We start from the raw sequence: 20,555 nt of genomic DNA, 5'->3' as shown, positions 1-20,555 counted from the left end.
TGGGGGGGTTGGAGTTCCAGACCCACAGGAACGCACCCAGGGTGCCGGCCCGATTCCGTCGAGCCGCCCCGCGTCCGAAACGGTTGAGAAATGACAGAGTTACCGTGTGGGGTCCCTCTACTAGTCTGTACTGTACTGTACTGTACTGTACTGTACTGTACTGTACTGTACTGTACTGTACCATGCTGTTTTCGTGCTCACACATACCCAGGCAGCCAGCCAGCCAGGCAGCCAGCCACCCACACACATAGTCACTTAAGGAAGTGGTTTGCACCACTTAAAAAAATGCCTTCTAAATCCCCAACAGTTTTCTGAAAAAAACAGTGGTTCTCAAACCTTTTCATGTTTAAGGACGCCACTATAGAGCGTCGCAGCCCCGCCCCCTTTCATGACGACGCCAGGCCCAGGAAATGACTCCCATAGACATTTCAAAAAGTATTTATTTAAAGACAAAGCCAACTGGAGTCGTGACAAATCATGACAACAAACACAATATTTTGGACCAAACAAATAATTACAAAGAAGAAAAACAACAACAAAAGTGTTGTAACCTGCCGTTTTTTTCTTCTTTCTAATTCTTTGTTCGGCCCAAAACTTTTTGTTTGTTGTCATGATTTGTCACGACTCGAGTTGGCTTTGTACGAGGCTTAAAAGGTCTTTAAATACTTTTTGAAAAGTCTATGAGGGAAATGAACGGGGAATCATTTCCTGGGCCGAACTGCAACGCTCTATATTGCATTTGGCCACCGACCCCAAACTCAACATAATTGTTCCAGGGACCCTAGAAACAAAGTTTTGATTGTTTTTGTGTGTGTGTGTGTGTGTGTGTGTGTTGTGTGTTGTGTGTGTGTGTGTGTGTGTGTGTGTGCGCGTGTGCGTGTGCGTGCGTGCACACATTTTCACAATTCTTCGAAACGGCAAGCTTATGCCATAGGCCTAAATTATACAGTGCGACTATAGGTGTTCGCATTTTCTGCTGAAAATTGTTGTGAAATGCAATTTGTAGCCCCGGTGCGACTATAGAATTTGACCGTTCAATCGTGATAAATTAAGACAAGGCTCTGATACAGCAGGTACACATTCTATGAGGCGCAGTTCTATACCTTCATTTATATTTCTGTAGTACTGCAGTGTCGTTCGCCAAAAAGAGCAGATCTACAAGCTAACAACGTGTCGAGGCTCGATGCGTCGTTAGATCTGTTCCCTTTGCTTCCATCGCATCGCATTGTACCGCCCCACCCCGCACCGCCCCGCCCCGCCCCCTTTTAGCACGCTGTGCTGCAGTGGCGGTTAGAATGTTCCACGGGCCGTCAGGCGGGATTGACCCCCCCCCCCCCCCCCCCCGCGCGCGGTGAACGCTGAACGAGACCGTAAATACCACTTTAGACTAAACCCCTCAACGTGGCTCAGTTGTAGCATACCTGAGGCAATGAATTATATACATAATGTAGGCTCACAGGTTGCATATCGAAACGTTACATGTCGAAATGTCCATAACCATTCATTCCTAACGGAGCTAATCAAATACTGGAGGGTGTAAGGCTGCTACTCACATATAGTTGTGCCTGTCGTCTGTGGCTGTGATGAAAGGGGGACAGCTTCGGGATTCGGGAAAGTTGTCGAAATAAAAAAAAACGTTCGCTCTGAAATAATATATATATTCAAAGATTTGTGCCGCATTTTTAAGATTTTTCTAAAATAGCAGACCTACAAGCTCGTAGCACGCCACTCGGTGGCGCGCTATGAGCTTGTAGATCTGGTATTTTTCAATAGCTAACAGTGATGTAAATAGGTTTTCAATGTAATGGGTCCCGGGATGCACAGGTGGTCATTCAAATGAGTCCCAAAAAAGTCTTATGAGTCCCAAAAAAAATCACACCTGTGTGAAGTGAGTGGTGCAACTCCGTGAGGAGGTTCGCGGGGGGGGTTCCAGACCCCCAGGAATGCGCCCGGGGGGCCGGGGCGGTTCCGGCGTGCCGTGCCGCGTCCGAAACGGTTGAGAAATGACAGTTACCGTGTGGCGGTCCCTCTACTGTACTGTACTGTAATGTATTGGCACCCCCCGAAAGCATCATATATACAGTTAATACGTGTGTGTGTTTGTGTGTGCGTTAGGTTGCGCACAGATGGTGAAAAACAACCATGCTATTTTTGTGTTCATACCCAGACACACACATAGCTCCGTAAGGGAGTGGTTGCACCACTCAAAAATAATAATAAAACATTTTTTATAAAAAAATATATATATAAAAATATCAAATAGGCCTATAAAGTATATCTTTTTATGTAGGCTAGTAGTATTAGCAAGCACAACTCAGTAAGAAATACTAATAGTGGGCAACAGTGGATTTAACATAGCTTAATATACCAACCAAAAGTTGCAGTTGCAATTATTGTACTTAGCCAAAATGCAAATAGGTTTGCCATTGTGGATGTAAAATAATTTATTTGGAAAAGTGGAACTTAGAAGTCACTTGAGTCCCTGTCTACAGGGAAGAATGGCAGCTGCAAAAAAGACGCGACGCGTTGAGAACCTGCAGATGCGCCTGTCTCTGCAGCGCCGTTTACAACGTGTTGAGAGCTTGTAGATCAACGTGAACGAACCCTGACACCAGCGCTGCAAAAACAAACGCGTTGAGAACCCGCAGATGCGCCCATCTCTGCAGCACCGTTTGCAGCGCGTTGAGAGCTTGTAGATCTGTCTGTTTTTGCAGCGCTGGTGTCAGGATTCGTTCACGTTACAGGCGGACATGAAGTGAAGTTCAATCAGTGCGTTGAATCAGCAGCAGCAACAAGCTAATAGCCAACACCACCACCACCAGTCTGTTAGCATAGCTTGTTGCTAACGATTTGTCACTCCGTCTTTTTCTTTTCTCTCTTTTATTATTTTTCCCCCCGACTTCACATGTCGCGCATTGGGTTGTGATGAGACCCGATGTTGCAGCCTGTGTGTGACCGAAAGAGTGCTAGACTTCCACGTAGAACAGTGTGTGACCGAAAGAGTGCTAGACTTCCACGTAGAACAGTGTGTGACCGAAAGAGTGCTAGACTTCCACGTAGAACAGTGTGTGACCGAAAGAGTGCTAGACTTCCACGTAGAACAGTGTGTGACCGAAAGAGTGCTAGACTTCCACGTAGAACAGTGTGTGACCGAGAGAAAGTTGCGTCCACAGAATGCAGAGGCTGTTGGTTTATTGCGTCCCATAACTATAAAGTGCGTTTTGGGACGCAAAACGCACCCTATTTACATCACTGAGCTAAAGTATACCATAATGCTTAGTTAAAACACCAAAAGGTGTTCCCGCCCGAAATGGGTTAATTTTTCAATTCAAGTGGTAAAGTTAACGTGGGCATGTCCATCCATCTTTATGATTAGGCTATTGTTTATTGTTTATTGAATGGATCCCCATTAGCTGACGCCGGGGCGACATCTAATCTTCCTGGGTCAATTCTGATCAATTCTATACTGTTGTTGTCTCGGTATTCCTTTCATGCTACTTCACTCACCTCCACTCATTGCATGTTGTTGGAGCTGTTGTGTTTGTATTCCACCTTTACTCCATCTATCCAATTGCCCTCTTTTGAAAGTGCCTTTGGTAATTTTATGTCTTGTTTTGACACTGTTCAAAGAATCAAAACTCAACTTTATCAGGCGATTGCAAAGCAGGGCTATAACCACAGACACACCGGACCGGAGTAAATCCGTCTGAACTCTTAACATGCAGCCAGCCAGTAAGCAGCCCAGTTTATTTAAACACTCTATTTCCTGCCTGCGCATTGATCCTGAAACAGAAACTACAACAGCAGCTTGCACTTCGACTGTGGGGCGACTGTGGCTCAAGAGGTAGAGCAGGTCGTCCAATGATCCATGGGTCGGCGGTTCGAATCCCGGCTCCTCCTGTCTACATGTCGAAGTGTCCTTGGGCAAGACACTGAACCCCAAATTGCTCCCGATGTGCTGGTTGGTACCTTGCATGGCTTCCGCCGCAATCGGTGTATGAATGTGTGTGTGAATGGGTGAATGTAATGCACAATCTATGTAAAGCGCCTTGGATAAAGGCGCTATATAAATGCACCATTTACCATTTACCATTTACCACTTCTAGATCTAATTTCCAAAGTGTCGAGGCTTTAGGCAGTATACTGTAGGCAGGCACGGTCAAAACATACAACTAGAAGATCCAGCAGAACTCTTTTAATAATTTTATTTCCCTCACCGAGACCAACAACGCACGTGTTTCAGCTCACATAGCCTTCATCAGCGCTGATCATGACGCTAACAGGAAATCATTACAGGATGCAGTGGCGTGCACAGACATTTAGAGGGGCAGGTGCTCAAGGAAAAAAAAGGGCACCTTGTGCAGCGCGTGGAACCGGCCGGTTGCCTAAATAGTGTGAGATTTATAGATTATGGGGCCTACATAATATATGATAAGCTTTTTATTAAGGAATTGATCAATGTCACCATGGTCCACATACTGTACAGTGTACACTGTACAAAATAAAAATAAAAAATACAAATACAAGTTTTTATTTTATTTTTATTTTATTTTAAAGGGCACATTGCCAAAAGGGCAGGGGGTGCTCTAGCACCCCCTAGTGTCTATCTGTGCACGCCACTGACGGGATGAATTGAGAGCGCACCGTTGCTACAGGTTATTGTGAGTAAATAAAGCACTAAAACATTGTGCTTGAGCTCAGTGACGTAGACTCTGTGGGGGCGGAGCTCAGTGACGTAGACTCTGTGGGGGCGGAGCTCAGTGACGTAGACTGTGGGGGTGGAGCTCAGTGACGTGGACTCTGTGGGGGCGGAGCTCAGTGACGTAGACTCTGTGGGGGCGGAGCTCAGTGACGTAGACTCTGTGGGGGCGGAGCTCAGTGACGTAGACTATGTGGGGGCGGAGCTCAGTGACGTAGACTCTGGGGGCGGAGCTCAGTGACATAGACTCTGTGAGGGCGGCGGGGCTCAGTGACGTAGACTCTGGGGGCGGAGCTCAGTGACGTAGACTCTGTGGGGGCGGAGCTCAGTGACGTAGACTCTGTGGGGGCGGAGCTCAGTGACCTAGACTCTGTGGGGGCGGCGGGGCTCAGTGACGTATTCTGTGGGGGCGGGGGGGCTCAGTGACGTAGACTCCGTGGGGGCGGAGCTCAGTGACGTAGACTCCGTGGGGGCAGGGCTCAGTGATGTAGACTCCGTGGGGGCGGAGCTCAGTGACGTAGACTCCGTGGGGGCGGCGGGGCTCAGTGACGTAGACTCAGTGGGGGCGGAGCTCAGTGACGTAGACTCAGTGGGGGCGGAGCTCAGTGACGTAGACCCCGTGGGGGCGGCGGGGCTCAGTGACGTAGACTCCGTGGGGGCGGGGCTCAGTGACGTAGACTCCGTGGGGGTGGCTGGGCTCAGTGACGTAGACTCAGTGGGGGGCGGAGCTCAGTGACGTAGACCCCGTGGGGGCGGAGCATCAGTGACGTAGACTCCGTGGGGGCGGAGCTCAGTGACGTAGACTCCGTGGGGGCGGAGCATCAGTGACGTAGACTCCGTGGGGGGCGGAGCTCAGTGACGTAGACTCCGTGGGGGCGGCGGGGCTCGAGCCCCCATGAGGAATTAGACCTGAATAGTATATTCGCCTGGCCCTAGTTGTTTCGTCCCGTTTGTATACCGTGCCAGGTCGCGCCGCGCCCGTTCGCGCAATTCTCGTCTTTGCATTGACTTTGTATGTAATCGCGCAGCAGTACTCTGCTTAGGCTACTTGTTCACAATGAAAAGGAGTAGCCTACCAGATGACTCAGTGCAACCATGGCATTTAAACTTCTGTTTATAATCTAAACACTGTGACACGTTTAAAAAGTGTTTAGAACCTAAATGCTTGGGTTTAGTGTTAAACGAAAAAAACAACAACTGTTTTTCCCCGCTGTGGCGGGGGTGGGGGGGGGGGGGGGTGGGGGGGGCAGCGTGGGCGGGCCCCATGACATTTTGTCTCTGCTTTAGCTCACCGTACCGTAAGTCCAATGCAGCTAAGACCTGTCACCAAACTAAAGTGAAATCTGAAAATGCACGATTCCATTGTTAACTGAGACTTTCGGTGGCAATAATCTTTATTGTCCCGAAGGATATTCGTCTCCACAGGTCTGTTCAAACACCCACATCAAAACAACAGCAGTTTGTTTAATGGCGTGATGGCTGCGGGGACAAACCTCCTACTAAAATCCTGCATATTATCTGAATTGTTACAGAATTATTATATTATCGGTGTTTTGTTTTTGTCGTTACGTTTCCCTGCTGTCTGCGAGTCTTGCTTCAAAACAATAATCTCCTGCTGCTGATTAACAAGCCGCTTCCAGGCACTCATGCGTTCTGACCCAAGGCGAGAGAAACCTACAACTTCTTCACTAGACAATTAGGAGCCGTGCAGATTGTTGTCGTCCATGGGAGACAGCTGAGACAGGAGAAATACACACACAAAATACAGATGCCAGGTCGAATATGTGTGTGTGTGTGTGTGTGTGTGTGTGTGTGTGTGTGTGTGTGTGTGTGTGTGTGTGTGTGTGTGTGTGTGTGTGTGTGTGTGTGTGTGTGTGTGTGTGTGTGTGTGTGCGCGTGCGCGGCTGCGTGCGTGCGTGGTGTTGGGAGCAGTTATGGTGAGGTAAGGGAGGTCATGTAAAACTTTGTACCCCATTTCTCTATGTATCCCATATCACTATCATCTCTTCTCTAAGGGCGTGAATGAATGAATGAATGAGAAAACTGTGCCCTGTCCCCTGATATCAAGGGTGTTATCAGGGTGTTAAAATGATGTGGGCCCACCTGCTCTAAGAGACAGACAGACAGACAGACAGACAGACAGACAGACAGACAGACAGACAGACAGACAGACAGACAGACAGACAGACAGACAGACAGACAGACAGGGGATCAGTAAATCAGGGTCCTCTGGGTCGTGACAGCCTCGCTAACTGCAACCGCTCTCGCTCAACTAATTAATAATTATCATATAGGAGACGAATGATTACCTCCGTTCCTTTTCCTCTGTTCATTAAAGTTGCAAAAGAGGTTTCACAAACAATCTTCAAATGCTACGAACCCAAATAATTAATGTGACTTCTGAACCGGTGCTCACGCACGCACGCACGCACGCACGCACGCACGCACGCACGCACGCACGCACGCACATACACAAAGACACAAAGACACAGTGACACTTGCAAAAAGCTTGCATTAACAATGCATTCATGCATCTGGCTGGCATTATAGGATCTAATGACTCAGACGCTACAATTAATTAGCTGCTTAATGAGGTCGATCATTATGCACAAACAGACACATGGGTGTGAGTTATTATCCAGGCGTTTGTTATTCACGTGTTTTCACAGCATATTAAAGCAACAGTGTTTTTTTTCTTTAGCAGGCGGGGGAGTTGGTCACAGTTGAGGCCATGCAGAAATTATTTCTCACCCTCACTTCAATTTACAATTTAGGCATTTAGCAGACGCTCTTAATCCAGAGCGACTTACATTAAGCAATAACAAAAGCATGGCATACATCACATATATAAAAAGTAGTTATCATGAATCATGCGTAAACTAAGAACGTAACAGTGGAGTATCTATTTAAACTATACATACTATACTATAATATATTATACATGTGTACTATAAAGTGCTATGACTACATAAAGTGCAATTCTAGAGCTGTCTACGTAACAAGCTATAAGTCTGTTTAAAATACTATCTAAGTCTACATAATGTGCTATCTAAGGGGCCAGGCTAGGGCTAGTGCTACGGGCCATGGTGGAGTCTGAAGAGGTGGGTTTTCAGATTACGGCAGATTACAGACTTCCACATCAGTATATTACAAGCAAGAGCTGCTTACAGAAGTACCGTTATATCATCCTACGTTCTTTGCGCAGTGAAATCGGACCCAATATGCCGACGACGCACACTTCTATCCCAGCAACATGGTGGTGTTAACGTGTAACGCCGTGTAACGTCGTGTAACGCCGTGTAACGGCGCTCTTTGCACAGTGGAATCCTTACAAACAAAAACACCCAAACTCGCTTACAATTCGCGGACCTGGCAACCCTACTTCGCGTCTTTCTATTGGCTCCCGACGCCACCATGTGACCACGAGTTTCAGTACAGCACACAACACTTCCGCCGGGACTACCGGAAACTACACTACACATACACACAGCTACACACACAGCTACACACACACACACACACACACACACACACACACACACACACACACACAAGGTGACTGCAATGCAATCATGGCAGCCCATTTCTTGAACCAAGGGAAGCGCAAACTCCGAAACGAAAGAGTACAGCGAGCAAGTCCCAAACGGAATGTCAGACGTGTGCAGTGAGCGTGAATTCCGTTTGTGTCCGAGCATAGGCATGGCTGAGGCATGGTAACGCTGCGCCTGCCTGTGATTGGTCTACTGACACTGCCCGTCTTGACTTTTAGAACACACCCAAATCAAATCATATTATGGCGTGCATGTTCAATCAATTATTCCATCAAATCAAACGACATAAACAATATTAGTTTGCCTCTTCTACAAAAATAAAACGTACAAGTTAGCGTTCTCTCTCTTGTATCATACCATACTACTTGTATTATTTCCCACCACGGAGTAACCTCGCATCAGACTATCGACAGTGTCGGTAGGCCAATCACAGGCAGACGGGGTGTTACCATGCCTATGCTCGGACACAAACGGAATTCACGCGTGCAGTGCGGGACAGTTTGATGGTAATTGTCGACCGGCTCTGCAGGTAAGAAAGTCTGTGCTGCTAAATGCACAAAGTGTGACACTACTGTGCTTTCCCCGCAATTTCCTTCTTCCAATTGCCGCCGCAACGCAACTAGAGGTGGCGGTGGCTCAGGGGTAGAGTGGCTGGATGGTAACTGCAAGGTTGCCTGTTCGAACCAGGGCTCCCCCAGAGTTAGTGTGGAAGTGTCCTTGAGCAAGACTCTGAACCCCTAATTGCTCCTGATGTACTGGTTGTTGCCTTGCATGGTTTCCGCCGCCATCAGTGTGTGAATGTGTGTGTGAATGAATGGGTGAATTGATGCACAATCTCTGTAAAGCGCCTTGGATAAAGGCGCTATATACTGTAAATGCACCATTTACCATTTAGAGTACAGTACAGTACATGTCAGCCTTGTGCCAAACCGCCCTGTTGTATAGGCAGCGGATATTTAAATCAGTGCCTTTGTTCTGGCTATAAGCCTTAACCCATTTTGGGCGGGAACCCCTTTTGGCGTTAGCATTATGTTATGCTTTAGCTATTGAAAAATAGCAGATCTACAAGCTCATAGCGCGCCACCGAGTGGCGCGCTATGAGCTTGTAGGTCTGCTATTTTTGAAAAATCGAATAACGACTGACATAGAAACATAGATTTTTCAGAAAACTATCAGGATGTAGAAGACTTATAGAATCTGATCTCAGGTCAGAATGGGTTAATTGTCCTGAGGGGGAAGCCGAATCCTTAGCGGAAATATTCAGCCGCTGAACCTGCGGCGGTGTGGAGATCAGTGTGTGGAAATAAAGCACTGAACCTGCTGAGAGTATCTGGGCCAACGGAACACTTTGAGAGAAACACAACAATGACCTGACATTGATTGGTTACAGCTGCAGGTTTATTTCTATCCTTTATTTAGTATCTCTCTCTCTCTCTCACACACACACACGCACACGCACGCACCCACGCACCCACGCACGCACAGATCTGCATCCGTCCTTGGCAGGCCCACTTGACTGAGATCTACTATCAAGCATTGATCCCTCTGCATGTATCAATTGTTTGCCCTGCAGGGTCACGAACAACACACTGTATCGTCCAAATACATGCACTTGGCACCCGGGCTGAGAGCAGGAAGACACAGAGCAGGATGAAAGTTACGGAAAAAATATGTATGCGAGAGAGAGAGAGAGAGGGAGAGGGAGAGGGGAGAGAGAGAGAGAGAGATGAAAGAGGGGAGAGAGAAGAGTGCGGTGCATGGGCTAACATCTCAGAGACTGAGGGGAGAGAGAGAGAGAGAGAGGCTGTTCTGTCAGGCCTGGCGTACCTCCAGGGGTGGTAAAAGTACTCAAATGTACCTAGGTAAAAGTATCAATAATGCAATGCAGAAATACACTGTTACAAGTGAAAGTCCAGAATTCTACATTTATGAACACATGCACGCACGCACGCACGCGACAGTAAATACGCATCCATCCAGCCCAGCTCTCCTGTCAACACCAACCCAGCTCAGAGGCTCTGGCCCAGGCATCCGTTATGTCCGTATATGCACACAGGCTGCACTGCAGCCTATTGGCTGTGGTCCACGTTGGCACGGCACAGCACGGCACGGCACGGCCAGGCCAGGCCAGGCGGGATAGGGTTAGACTTTATACACTGCAGAGGAGCATCCATCAACATGTTTTTTTTTGGGGGGGAACAAGTGACAGACAGCCCCGCCCACAGGGCATCCATCACACACACCCATGATGTCTGGGGTCTCAACAACAGCATGGGGGGGCGGGGGGGGGAGTTCACCGGGGTGACATCGGGAGATAAAAAATGGTGGGATTGGAGATAATGTTGTATCCTCTCCTCTCCCCTCCCCTCCCCTCCCCTCCCCTCCCCTCCCCTCCCCTCTCCTCTCCTCTCCTCTCCTCTCCTCTCCTCTCCTCTCCTCTCCCCTCCCCTCCCCTCCCCTCTCCTCTCCTCTCCTCTCCTGAACTTTACTGTTATCAAAAGAGTGTGGAGCTGTACTTCACTGACAGTGAATGTTGAACTGATGGTCTGGGGCTGCTGGTATCAGCTTATAGAAGGCGGTAAATCTATAGACACATTCACAGACGGGTTCCCTGGTCGCAGCCAACGTATTCCCTGTAGGCGCAGACAAGATATCTGCGGGGTACACAGCCTGGACAGCCAGGTCTTCTACTACATTGATATCTGCGGTGTTCACAGCCTGGACAGCCAGGTCTTCTACTACATTGATATCTGCGGTGTTCACAGCCTGGACAGCCAGGTCTTCTACTACATTGATATCTGCGGTGTTCACAGCCTGGACAGCCAGGTCTTCTACTACATGGATATCTGCGGTGTACACAGCCTGGACAGCCAGGTCTTCTACTACATTATCAGATATCTGCGGTGTTCACAGCCTGGACAGCCAGGTCTTCTACTACATGGATATCTGCGGTGTTCACAGCCTGGACAGCCAGGTCTTCTACTACATTGATATCTGCGGTGTTCACAGCCTGGACAGCCAGGTCTTCTACTACATGGAGAACAAGATATCTGCGGTGTTCACAGCCTGGACAGCCAGGTCTTCTACTACATGGAGAACAAGATATCTGCGGTGTTCACAGCCTGGACAGCCAGGTCTTCAACAAGATATCTGCGGTGTTCACAGCCTGGACAGCCAGGTCTTCTACTACATTGATATCTGCGGTGTTCACAGCCTGGACAGCCAGGTCTTCTACTACATTGATAGATATCTGCGGTGTTCACAGCCTGGACAGCCAGGTCTTCTACTACATTGATAGATATCTGCGGTGTTCACAGCCTGGACAGCCAGGTCTTCTACTACATTGATAGATATCTGCGGTGTTCACAGCCTGGACAGCCAGGTCTTCTACTACATTGATAGATATCTGCGGTGTTCACAGCCTGGACAGCCAGGTCTTCTACTACATTGATAGATATCTGCGGTGTTCACAGCCTGGACAGCCAGGTCTTCTACTACATTGATATCTGCGGTGTTCACAGCCTGGACAGCCAGGTCTTCTACTACATTGATATCTGCGGTGTTCACAGCCTGGACAGCCAGGTCTTCTACTACATGGAGAACAAGATATCTGCGGTGTTCACAGCCTGGACAGCCAGGTCTTCTACTACATGGAGAACAAGATATCTGTGGTGTTCACAGCCTGGACAGCCAGGTCTTCTACTACATTGATATCTGCGGTGTTCACAGCCTGGACAGCCAGGTCTTCTACTACATTGATATCTGCGGTGTTCACAGCCTGGACAGCCAGGTCTTCTACTACATTGATATCTGCGGTGTTCACAGCCTGGACAGCCAGGTCTTCTACTACATTGATAGATATCTGCGGTGTTCACAGCCTGGACAGCCAGGTCTTCTACTACATTGATAGATATCTGCGGTGTTCACAGCCTGGACAGCCAGGTCTTCTACTACATTGATATCTGCGGTGTTCACAGCCTGGACAGCCAGGTCTTCTACTACATTGATAGATATCTGCGGTGTTCACAGCCTGGACAGCCAGGTCTTCTACTACATTGATAGATATCTGCGGTGTTCACAGCCTGGACAGCCAGGTCTTCTACTACATTGATATCTGCGGTGTTCACAGCCTGGACAGCCAGGTCTTCTACTACATTGATAGATATCTGCGGTGTTCACAGCCTGGACAGCCAGGTCTTCTACTACATTGATAGATATCTGCGGTGTTCAGAGCCTGGACAGCCAGGTCTTCTACTACATTGATAGATATCTGCGGTGTTCACAGCCTGGACAGCCAGGTCTTCTACTACATTGATATCTGCGGTGTTCACAGCCTGGACAGCCAGGTCTTCTACTACATTGATAGATATCTGCGGTGTTCACAGCCTGGACAGCCAGGTCTTCTACTACATTGATAGATATCTGCGGTGTTCAGAGCCTGGACAGCCAGGTCTTCTACTACATTGATAGATATCTGCGGTGTTCACAGCCTGGACAGCCAGGTCTTCTACTACATTGATAGATATCTGCGGTGTTCACAGCCTGGACAGCCAGGTCTTCTACTACATTGATAGATATCTGCGGGGTACACAGCCTGGACAGCCAGGTCTTCTACTACATTGATAGATATCTGCGGTGTTCACAGCCTGGACAGCCAGGTCTTCTACTACATTGATAGATATCTGCGGTGTTCAGAGCCTGGACAGCCAGGTCTTCTACTACATTGATAGATATCTGCGGTGTTCACAGCCTGGACAGCCAGGTCTTCTACTACATTGATAGATATCTGCGGTGTTCACAGCCTGGACAGCCAGGTCTTCTACTACATTGATAGATATCTGCGGGGTACACAGCCTGGACAGCCAGGTCTTCTACTACATTGATAGATATCTGCGGTGTTCACAGCCTGGACAGCCAGGTCTTCTACTACATTGATAGATATCTGCGGTGTACACAGCCTGGACAGCCAGGTCTTCTACTACATTGAATGAACAAGATATCTGCGGTGTTCACAGCCTGGACAGCCAGGTCTTCTACTACATTGAACAAGATATCTGCGGTGTTCACAGCCTGGACAGCCAGGTCTTCTACTACATTATTAGATATCTGCGGTGTTCACAGCCTGGACAGCCAGGTCTTCTACTACATTATTAGATATCTGCGGTGTTCACAGCCTGGACAGCCAGGTCTTCTACTACATTGAATGGGAAAGTGACTGATGTCCGTCGGCTCAAACGTTACTCTTTTACGTGCTTTTACCTATAACACTAACTTTACAAAGATGTCCAGAACATCGTGACGGAACTGTATAGTTTACGGCACCACTCAGCGGCACCGCGGTGGCCGAGACGAAGCAGTGGAAAGGTCCTGAAAGATACATCCAGCGACAGTGGAAAGGTCCTGAAAGATACATCCAGCGACAGTGTCGACAAATATACAGTTGGAGGCCATCGATATTGTCCTTTTCTTTTTGCTGAGGTTTGCGTGATCTGCGCAAAAGGACAGGTAACCCATTTTGGGCGGGAACCCCTTTTGGTGTTTTAAACATTATGTTATAATTTAGCTATTGAAAAATAGCAGATCTACAAGCTCATAGCGCGCCACCGAGTGGAGCGCTACGAGCTTGTAGGTCTGCTATTTTTGAAAAATCGTGAAAATTTAGAAGGATTTTTTCAGGATTTAGAAGGATTTTTAAAAGTTTTGAGGTCAGGCCTAAATTGGTCAAATGATAAAGGGCCAATATCGGTGGCACCCAACTGTATGCTCAGGCCAATATGCTTTTAACCCATTTAGACCTGAGGACGATTCTACAAATGCCTTCTAAATCACAGGTTCCCAAAGTGGGAACGCGACGCATAGCCAGGGGGTACCCGAAATAATTTAACTTTTTTTTAACATTAAAATTATGTTTATCTACGTGGTCATTTCTGCCAAGTTGCGCAATAAACTTATTTTTTTGTGGTGTTCATTGTGTTTCTCCCATGTTTGCTTTGGGCCAATAGCTGACATGATTACTAAGACTAACTAGTATCAGTCAACCTGTCGTGAGTTAAAATAAACATCTCGGGTGTAGTATAGTTACTGGGCATAAGTGTTATGTTTGTTTTTCCCACAAAATGGGCATTTTAATTTTTTTTTGCAAACAACATAAACAACCAGAAGAATGACTAACCAGGGTGGCGGAAGCCTGCTGGTTGGTCGGTCAGGGAACAATCCGAAGGACGACAACGGGTCAATTTCCACATGCACTGTTGCCTTCCATATTACGTTCTGATGGGCTTTTACATGTTCTGTTGCTGTTGGTCATAGCAGCCAGTTCCCACCTGATGTCGTGTGGGAGTTCCGCCTGATCCAGACCGTACTGAATAACCGCTAGTTTGCATAGTGTCTTTAGTGAAGGACTCATGTCTAAGATGTATAGGTCAGTCTGTGTGTCCTGTCCCCCACAGAGGATGATACGATCTCCCACTATGCAACAGCACATTACAAACCTCCACAACATGGGACCTTTCCCCTTGGCGGCAACCTTCTTCCAGGAGAAGGTCTCTGGATTGAATTTCCACAAATTATATAAGCATATGTACAACTCTCCATTGTAGGCAAAGGAATCATAATAATAATCATATGAACTTGAGCGTCCTTCTGAAGGAAGCTGTGCAGAAGGAGTGCTCAGCCAGAAGTTGCTCTCTGTGTCAAACACACTCACATGTTGAGCACCACATGCAAACAGCTTTGTCCCAATAATGGAGACAGACTTATAACATGAAGGAGGTTCTGGGGTACCACTACCTCTGGCGTCAATGAAAGACCACACCATTGCGGCAGTGTCCAACTTGTAGATGATACTATGCTTGTAATTTACGCCACAGATATACATGACGTTCCTCAAGACACAAGCCATGTAACTTTGGCTCTTCTCTGGAGCTGTCCCAGAAACCTTAGGCACGAACCATGTGTGGGTGTCGACATCAAATGCATAAAGCTCATTGCAGATTCCTCCATGGTACCTGCGATGAACGTATCCCCCAAATATGTAGATGACATCTCCTATCAGCACAGCTGTGTGGCTATGGCGCCCGGTGGGCACCTGGAGGGGACATTGTCTTTCTCTAGTTGGGGGCAATGTCTTCCAGCGCAACGACACAGTGTTGAATACGTCAATCTTAATAGTATTGGTGTAGCAGGTGATGCTGTCACTACTATCAAAAGAGTACACCTTGTGCCCCACTGCAACAGTAACACAGCGAGGTCTTCGTTCTCCTTGCAGATGTACCACCCAGCGGGACATTTCTCACACCAGAAATAGAGATGATTACAGTGAATATGAAGTCCTCTCAGTGAAATCGGTGAAGATGCTGCTTTGTTGGCCAATGAAGGTAGTCAATGCCTGTTGATCTTGCTCTGTGAACCCCGCACGGTAAGCAGTCTGTTCAAGTCGTGATCAGTGGAATTAGCTATGGACGGACGGGTGGAGTTGCTGAATGGCATTTTACTAAAAATCAAATTCATTTTAAAGGACATGGCAGTGATGACATTGTGATGTTGTTGCTTGATGATGTCATGACGTAGAATGCGTAATGACTTCACTTCAACTGATAGACGATCTCAGCAACACAAGTATGTTTCTTTAGTTTTGTTAATTATTACGCTGTGGTGTGTGTGAGCGCGCTTTGTGTATTTGTATTTTTGAGGGGCGCTGGCCCTCCTATGCACAGCTTTTTGTCAGTGGTTCTCAATATTTCATTTCAAGGACATATGTAATTGGCCACGACCCCCATCTGAAAATATGTTGTTCCAGGGACCCCCCCAGAAGCACAGATTTGAGTTAAAAACGCTCACTCTGAAAGAATATATATTCAAAGGTTTGCGCCGCATTTTCACTATTTTTCAATAGCTAAAGTATAACATAATGCTTAAAACACCAAGAGGGGTTCCGCCCAAAATGGCTTAAGAAAATGTTCTCAGTAGATGTAAAATGTGCACTGTTCAGATCATGCGTCACCCCTCTGTATACAGCCCATATATGGTCCTCGTACAGAGTAAAAAGCATGCCACGGCTTAGAGTGGCATACAACGATGCCATGAGGTTATACTTCTCCGTGTTCCTATAGGTGGCACAGTGCCAGTCAGTTGTTTACCTCTGTTGGTGTGCCCATGCACCTGTGATGCTTTGTTAAGCCATTTCGGTCGAAATTAAAAAAATGTCTTCAAAATCTTGACAGTTTTCTGAAAAACCTTATGTTTCTGTATCAGTGGTGCTAAATATTTCATGTCAAGGACCCCAAAAATGATATGTAATGTGCCTCCGCCCCATCTGAAAAGAATGTAAGCTTTCATATGATGTATCATTCAATGAAATTTGAAAATATTTGAAGGAGATATGACCATTTTAAAATGATTGTGCCGTTTTACCCAAAGCTGAGAAAATCCCCTTTGAATGTTCACAACATTTCACAACACCTAGAGCTGGCTAGCCTACTTTGACTCAATAATCTGTTGGAATGAAAACCTTATTCAACATTCAAGCTGTGTTAATATAAAAAAAAAAGAAAATCACAAAAAATAAAAAAATCAAGTTCATTTTAGATTTTCTGCCTTTTCATTATAGGCGAGATGAGGACCATTTTGCTAGACCTGGTCACAAATGTTCACTCTGTAATAATATATATTCAAAGATTTGAGGCACATTTTCACGATTTTTCAAAAATAGCAGACCTACAAGTTCATAGCGCGGCACCGAGCAGCTTGTAGATCTGCTATTTTTCAATAGCTGAAGTGTAACATAAGGCTTTAAAACACCAAAAGGGGTTCCGCCCAAAATGGGTTACTTAGTTTTGTATTAATTGCACGCTTTCATCCTTTCCCCATGTTGTTTGTCTTTATGTTTTTTGTACGTTGTTCTTATGTGATATGGACTAAAGATTATATCATACGTAGCTTGCCGAGTTAGTTCAGTCAGATATACTCATAATACTCAAGGGGTTTCATGCTGTGCTCAGGGCGCATCCATATACTCAAGGGGTTAATATGCTGCATTACTATGTGGGTGTTTTCAGTGTGTGCAAGACCCACATGTCATTCGCTGATGTGGCAGTCAGCTGACCAATTGGGCGGGGTATTTAAGCTCACTAGACTGCTTGATTCTTCCTGCCTGCCTTCTGCATATGGTTCCTGGTTGTTATGTGATGTATTTCTGTTCCCCATGGGGGGGGGTTGTTATTGTATATCTATCTCCCTGCTCTTAATGTTTAATGATGGTGTTTAATTGGGCCGAGCAGGGAGAAAAATGTAGCAGAGCCGAACGCCAAGATAAAATATTATATGCACACATTCTCATTCTACATTTTGGTTAAATCTATTCGTGAGTTTCAACCCCTCTTCATATAACTGGTCCTCACTAATAATCATGACAAAATGCCACTATTTCTTTCTACTCAGTCTGTGTCTCATAGGACGGCTGTGGGCAGGTCAGAAACCGTCCACCAGATATATTTTTTAAACAATATTTCTTTTGAAAAATATTTAGATTTTTATTATCGTGAGAACGATGGCTTCCATTTTCGCATTGCAACATTTCAGGACTAGAAAGCCTGCAGTTTCTATTAGCTTGGATTCCCCATGGATGATGTCACTGGTGGACGGGTTTCTGAACTGCCCACAGCCCTCCTATGAGACACAGACTGAGTAGAAAGAATTGCGCCATTTTATCATGATTATTAGTGAGGACCTATTATATGAAGATAGGTTGAATAGTGGTGAAGTGGTCCTTTAACATCTGACCTCCAGTAACCCCAGAGGTGATGTAGATGAGACTAGAAACTTTTAGTAATTGCAATAAAACAGTATTTTAGCAATATAGGCTTATAGTGTCACTTGTAGCAGCAAATTCTGATTTAAACTCTGTCTTTGAACACACCATTACTTTAGGCCTAACTAGGCTACTTAAACTATTCAGCAATAGTCTAGACTTACCCAACCAAAAAGACTGGCATAAAAGGAACAAACACAGACTCTTCTTCAACAAAGATGGCGAAAGCAAACATTATTTGTTTTGTACATACAAGTGTATGGTACAAAACACTGAAGTCCTTCAACCTGAAACCTAAACCTATAACCTCAGTAAAACTATGCCTGTCCTTTTAGGATTGATTTTAAAATTATTTTACTTGTTTATAAAGCTCTCAATGGTCTCGCACCTTCCTACCTACAGTACATGACTGCCTGCCTAAATATGTCCCAAACCGCCCCCTAAGGTCTTCCACTGCTGGCATGCTCGCTTTGCCTACAAAAATGGCAACTAAAAAATACGGGGAAGCAGCGTTTTGCTTCTACGGGCCGACAGCGTGGAACAAACTCCCACTGTACCTTCGACAGGCAGCTATGAAAGGTGCTATACAAATACAGTTTTATTATTATTATTATTATAGGCGCACAACCAGGCTTGGATTTGGAATACAGCGACGTTATAATATAACGATCGTTCCCTCCGTCCTTCCTTCCCCTGGCTCTTCTCCATTGTCCTCGTGTCTGTCTGTTCCCTCCGCCGCGCCTCCCACGTCTCTGTGACTAACACAGTGTCTGCGCTAAGAGGGAGCATATCATTCCTGATGGATAAAGACAGCGGCATCCTCTTGTTTACCCCCCGCTTCACGTGCATCGCGGAAGCCTTGCATGCGCCGTGCACACCTCTCGCCAAATCGAGTGTGGGCGACTGGGTGCGCGTGTGTGGGGGGGGGGGGAGGGGTTGCTGCTTGTAAATGTAAATGCAAGACGACGTGGGAATCAATGGCAATAAATATGAGGCGTAATGCGAAGCGACAGCCGATGCGCCTCACATGCAAATGTTCACACCCTCCTCCTCGGGGTCTCGGTGTGTTTGTCGTGTCACGCGAGGCAAGGGGCCAAGATGCATAGCTGGGAGGAGATGAGATGAGACTGTACACACACCTGCTCAGGTGCAGATGTGCGTGTGTGTGTGCGCATAATGTGTGTGTGTGTGTGTGGGGGGGGGGGGGGGGGGGGGGGTTGTTGTTGTGTCTGCAACCACTTATTGGAAAAGCCTGCTGTCTGGCAGCGTCTGTCTGTTTGTCACAGCGAGAACAGCTCAAGGCAGGTTTAATCAAATTGGAACAATCGTGGCAGATTGTGAGTTGAGGGTGGGCGTCACGAACAGTGCCATGGATCTGTGGCGATACAAGGTTTCTGCCCGACAATAACTGATGTATTCACAGGCATGGAGGGAAGAGCATTGACTTGCTCCAAGAACTTGAATTATGTATGCAAGGTGTTCCCATGCATAACACTATATGCAAATTGCTTTGACCGTTGAATCTGGCTTTGCCAGTTGTTTCTGCAAATTATTCTGATCTAGCTGTGCCACATCTGCACTTTTCTTTTTCTTGCGGTCTCCGAGGCTATACACTCTCTGACTCAGACATGATAACCATGAACAAACCCGACCATGACCATTACTGACACTATGATTCGGACCTATCGGTTGGATCAGTGGTGCCATGCATGCACGTATGTATAGGGCGATGTTCTGGCTGCATATCGGCCCAAACCTCTCAATTTACCGTACATCGTAATTCTTTCTTTCTACACGTCTTTGTCCTCTATGGCCGAGAATGAAAGTGTTCCTCGTTCTCATTCGTTTTCCTCACCTCTATCTGTTCTTGCTTTCTCTCGCTCTGTGTCCACGCAGGTGCTATGTGGATGACAAAGTGTCCAAGGTCGCCTGGCTCAATCGATCCAACATCATCTTCACTGGTCAGGACAAGTGGTCCCTGGACCCCCGAGTAGACCTGGTGACCAAAGGACAGCTGGAGTACAGTCTACGCATACAGAAGGTATACACTAGCCTGGCTCCAGCCCTGAATCTGAACCATTAAAACAAATGTCCTGGCGATTCAGGTCTGGTGACGCTGCCTATACGGCGGCTTCATCAGTCTCAATCGAAAATCCGATCGCAGCAGATGATTGGCCATCAGCCCCATCACTCAACAGCGTCAAACAACAAACATGGCTGCCCCCACTGTGGTAGCTCGCGACCGTATCAATCCGGCTATTAAATCGACCTATGATAAATAGTTTATTTTCAGAAACGGCAGGTTTTATAAACGTCCAACATATTTTACCGCTTTTGTTTACATGCTAGTAGCCTTCATTGGTTGTGTTTGTTTGGTTAGCAACCGGGGTAGCCATAGCCACATGATTGACAACAACGTCATCTGCTTTCCTACTATTCTGATTGGTTGGTATGAACCAATCGCCGAAGACTGCCGCTTTGACAACGCCCATCCCAG

The 20,555-nt window shown here is 46.7% G+C and overlaps 1 protein-coding gene across 2 annotated transcripts in view; it reads left to right on the top strand.

The window, feature by feature from the left end:
- LOC306935841 (limbic system-associated membrane protein-like) overlaps positions 1 to 20,555 on the top strand; it is a 669,232-nt gene that overhangs the window by 554,865 nt on the left and 93,812 nt on the right. For both annotated transcript variants that reach the window (XM_079519104.1, XM_079519103.1), the window contains one exon: positions 19,955 to 20,099. In XM_079519104.1, coding sequence (XP_079375230.1) covers positions 19,955 to 20,099 — 145 coding nt within the window. The remainder of the gene's footprint in view (positions 1 to 19,954; positions 20,100 to 20,555) is intronic.

This window comes from Electrona antarctica (genome assembly GCF_951216825.1).
Source record: "Electrona antarctica genome assembly, chromosome: 13".
NCBI classification, from domain to species: domain Eukaryota; kingdom Metazoa; phylum Chordata; class Actinopteri; order Myctophiformes; family Myctophidae; genus Electrona; species Electrona antarctica.
Note: the sequence above shows the minus strand (reverse complement) of the source record. Positions and strands in the feature narration are given on the sequence as shown.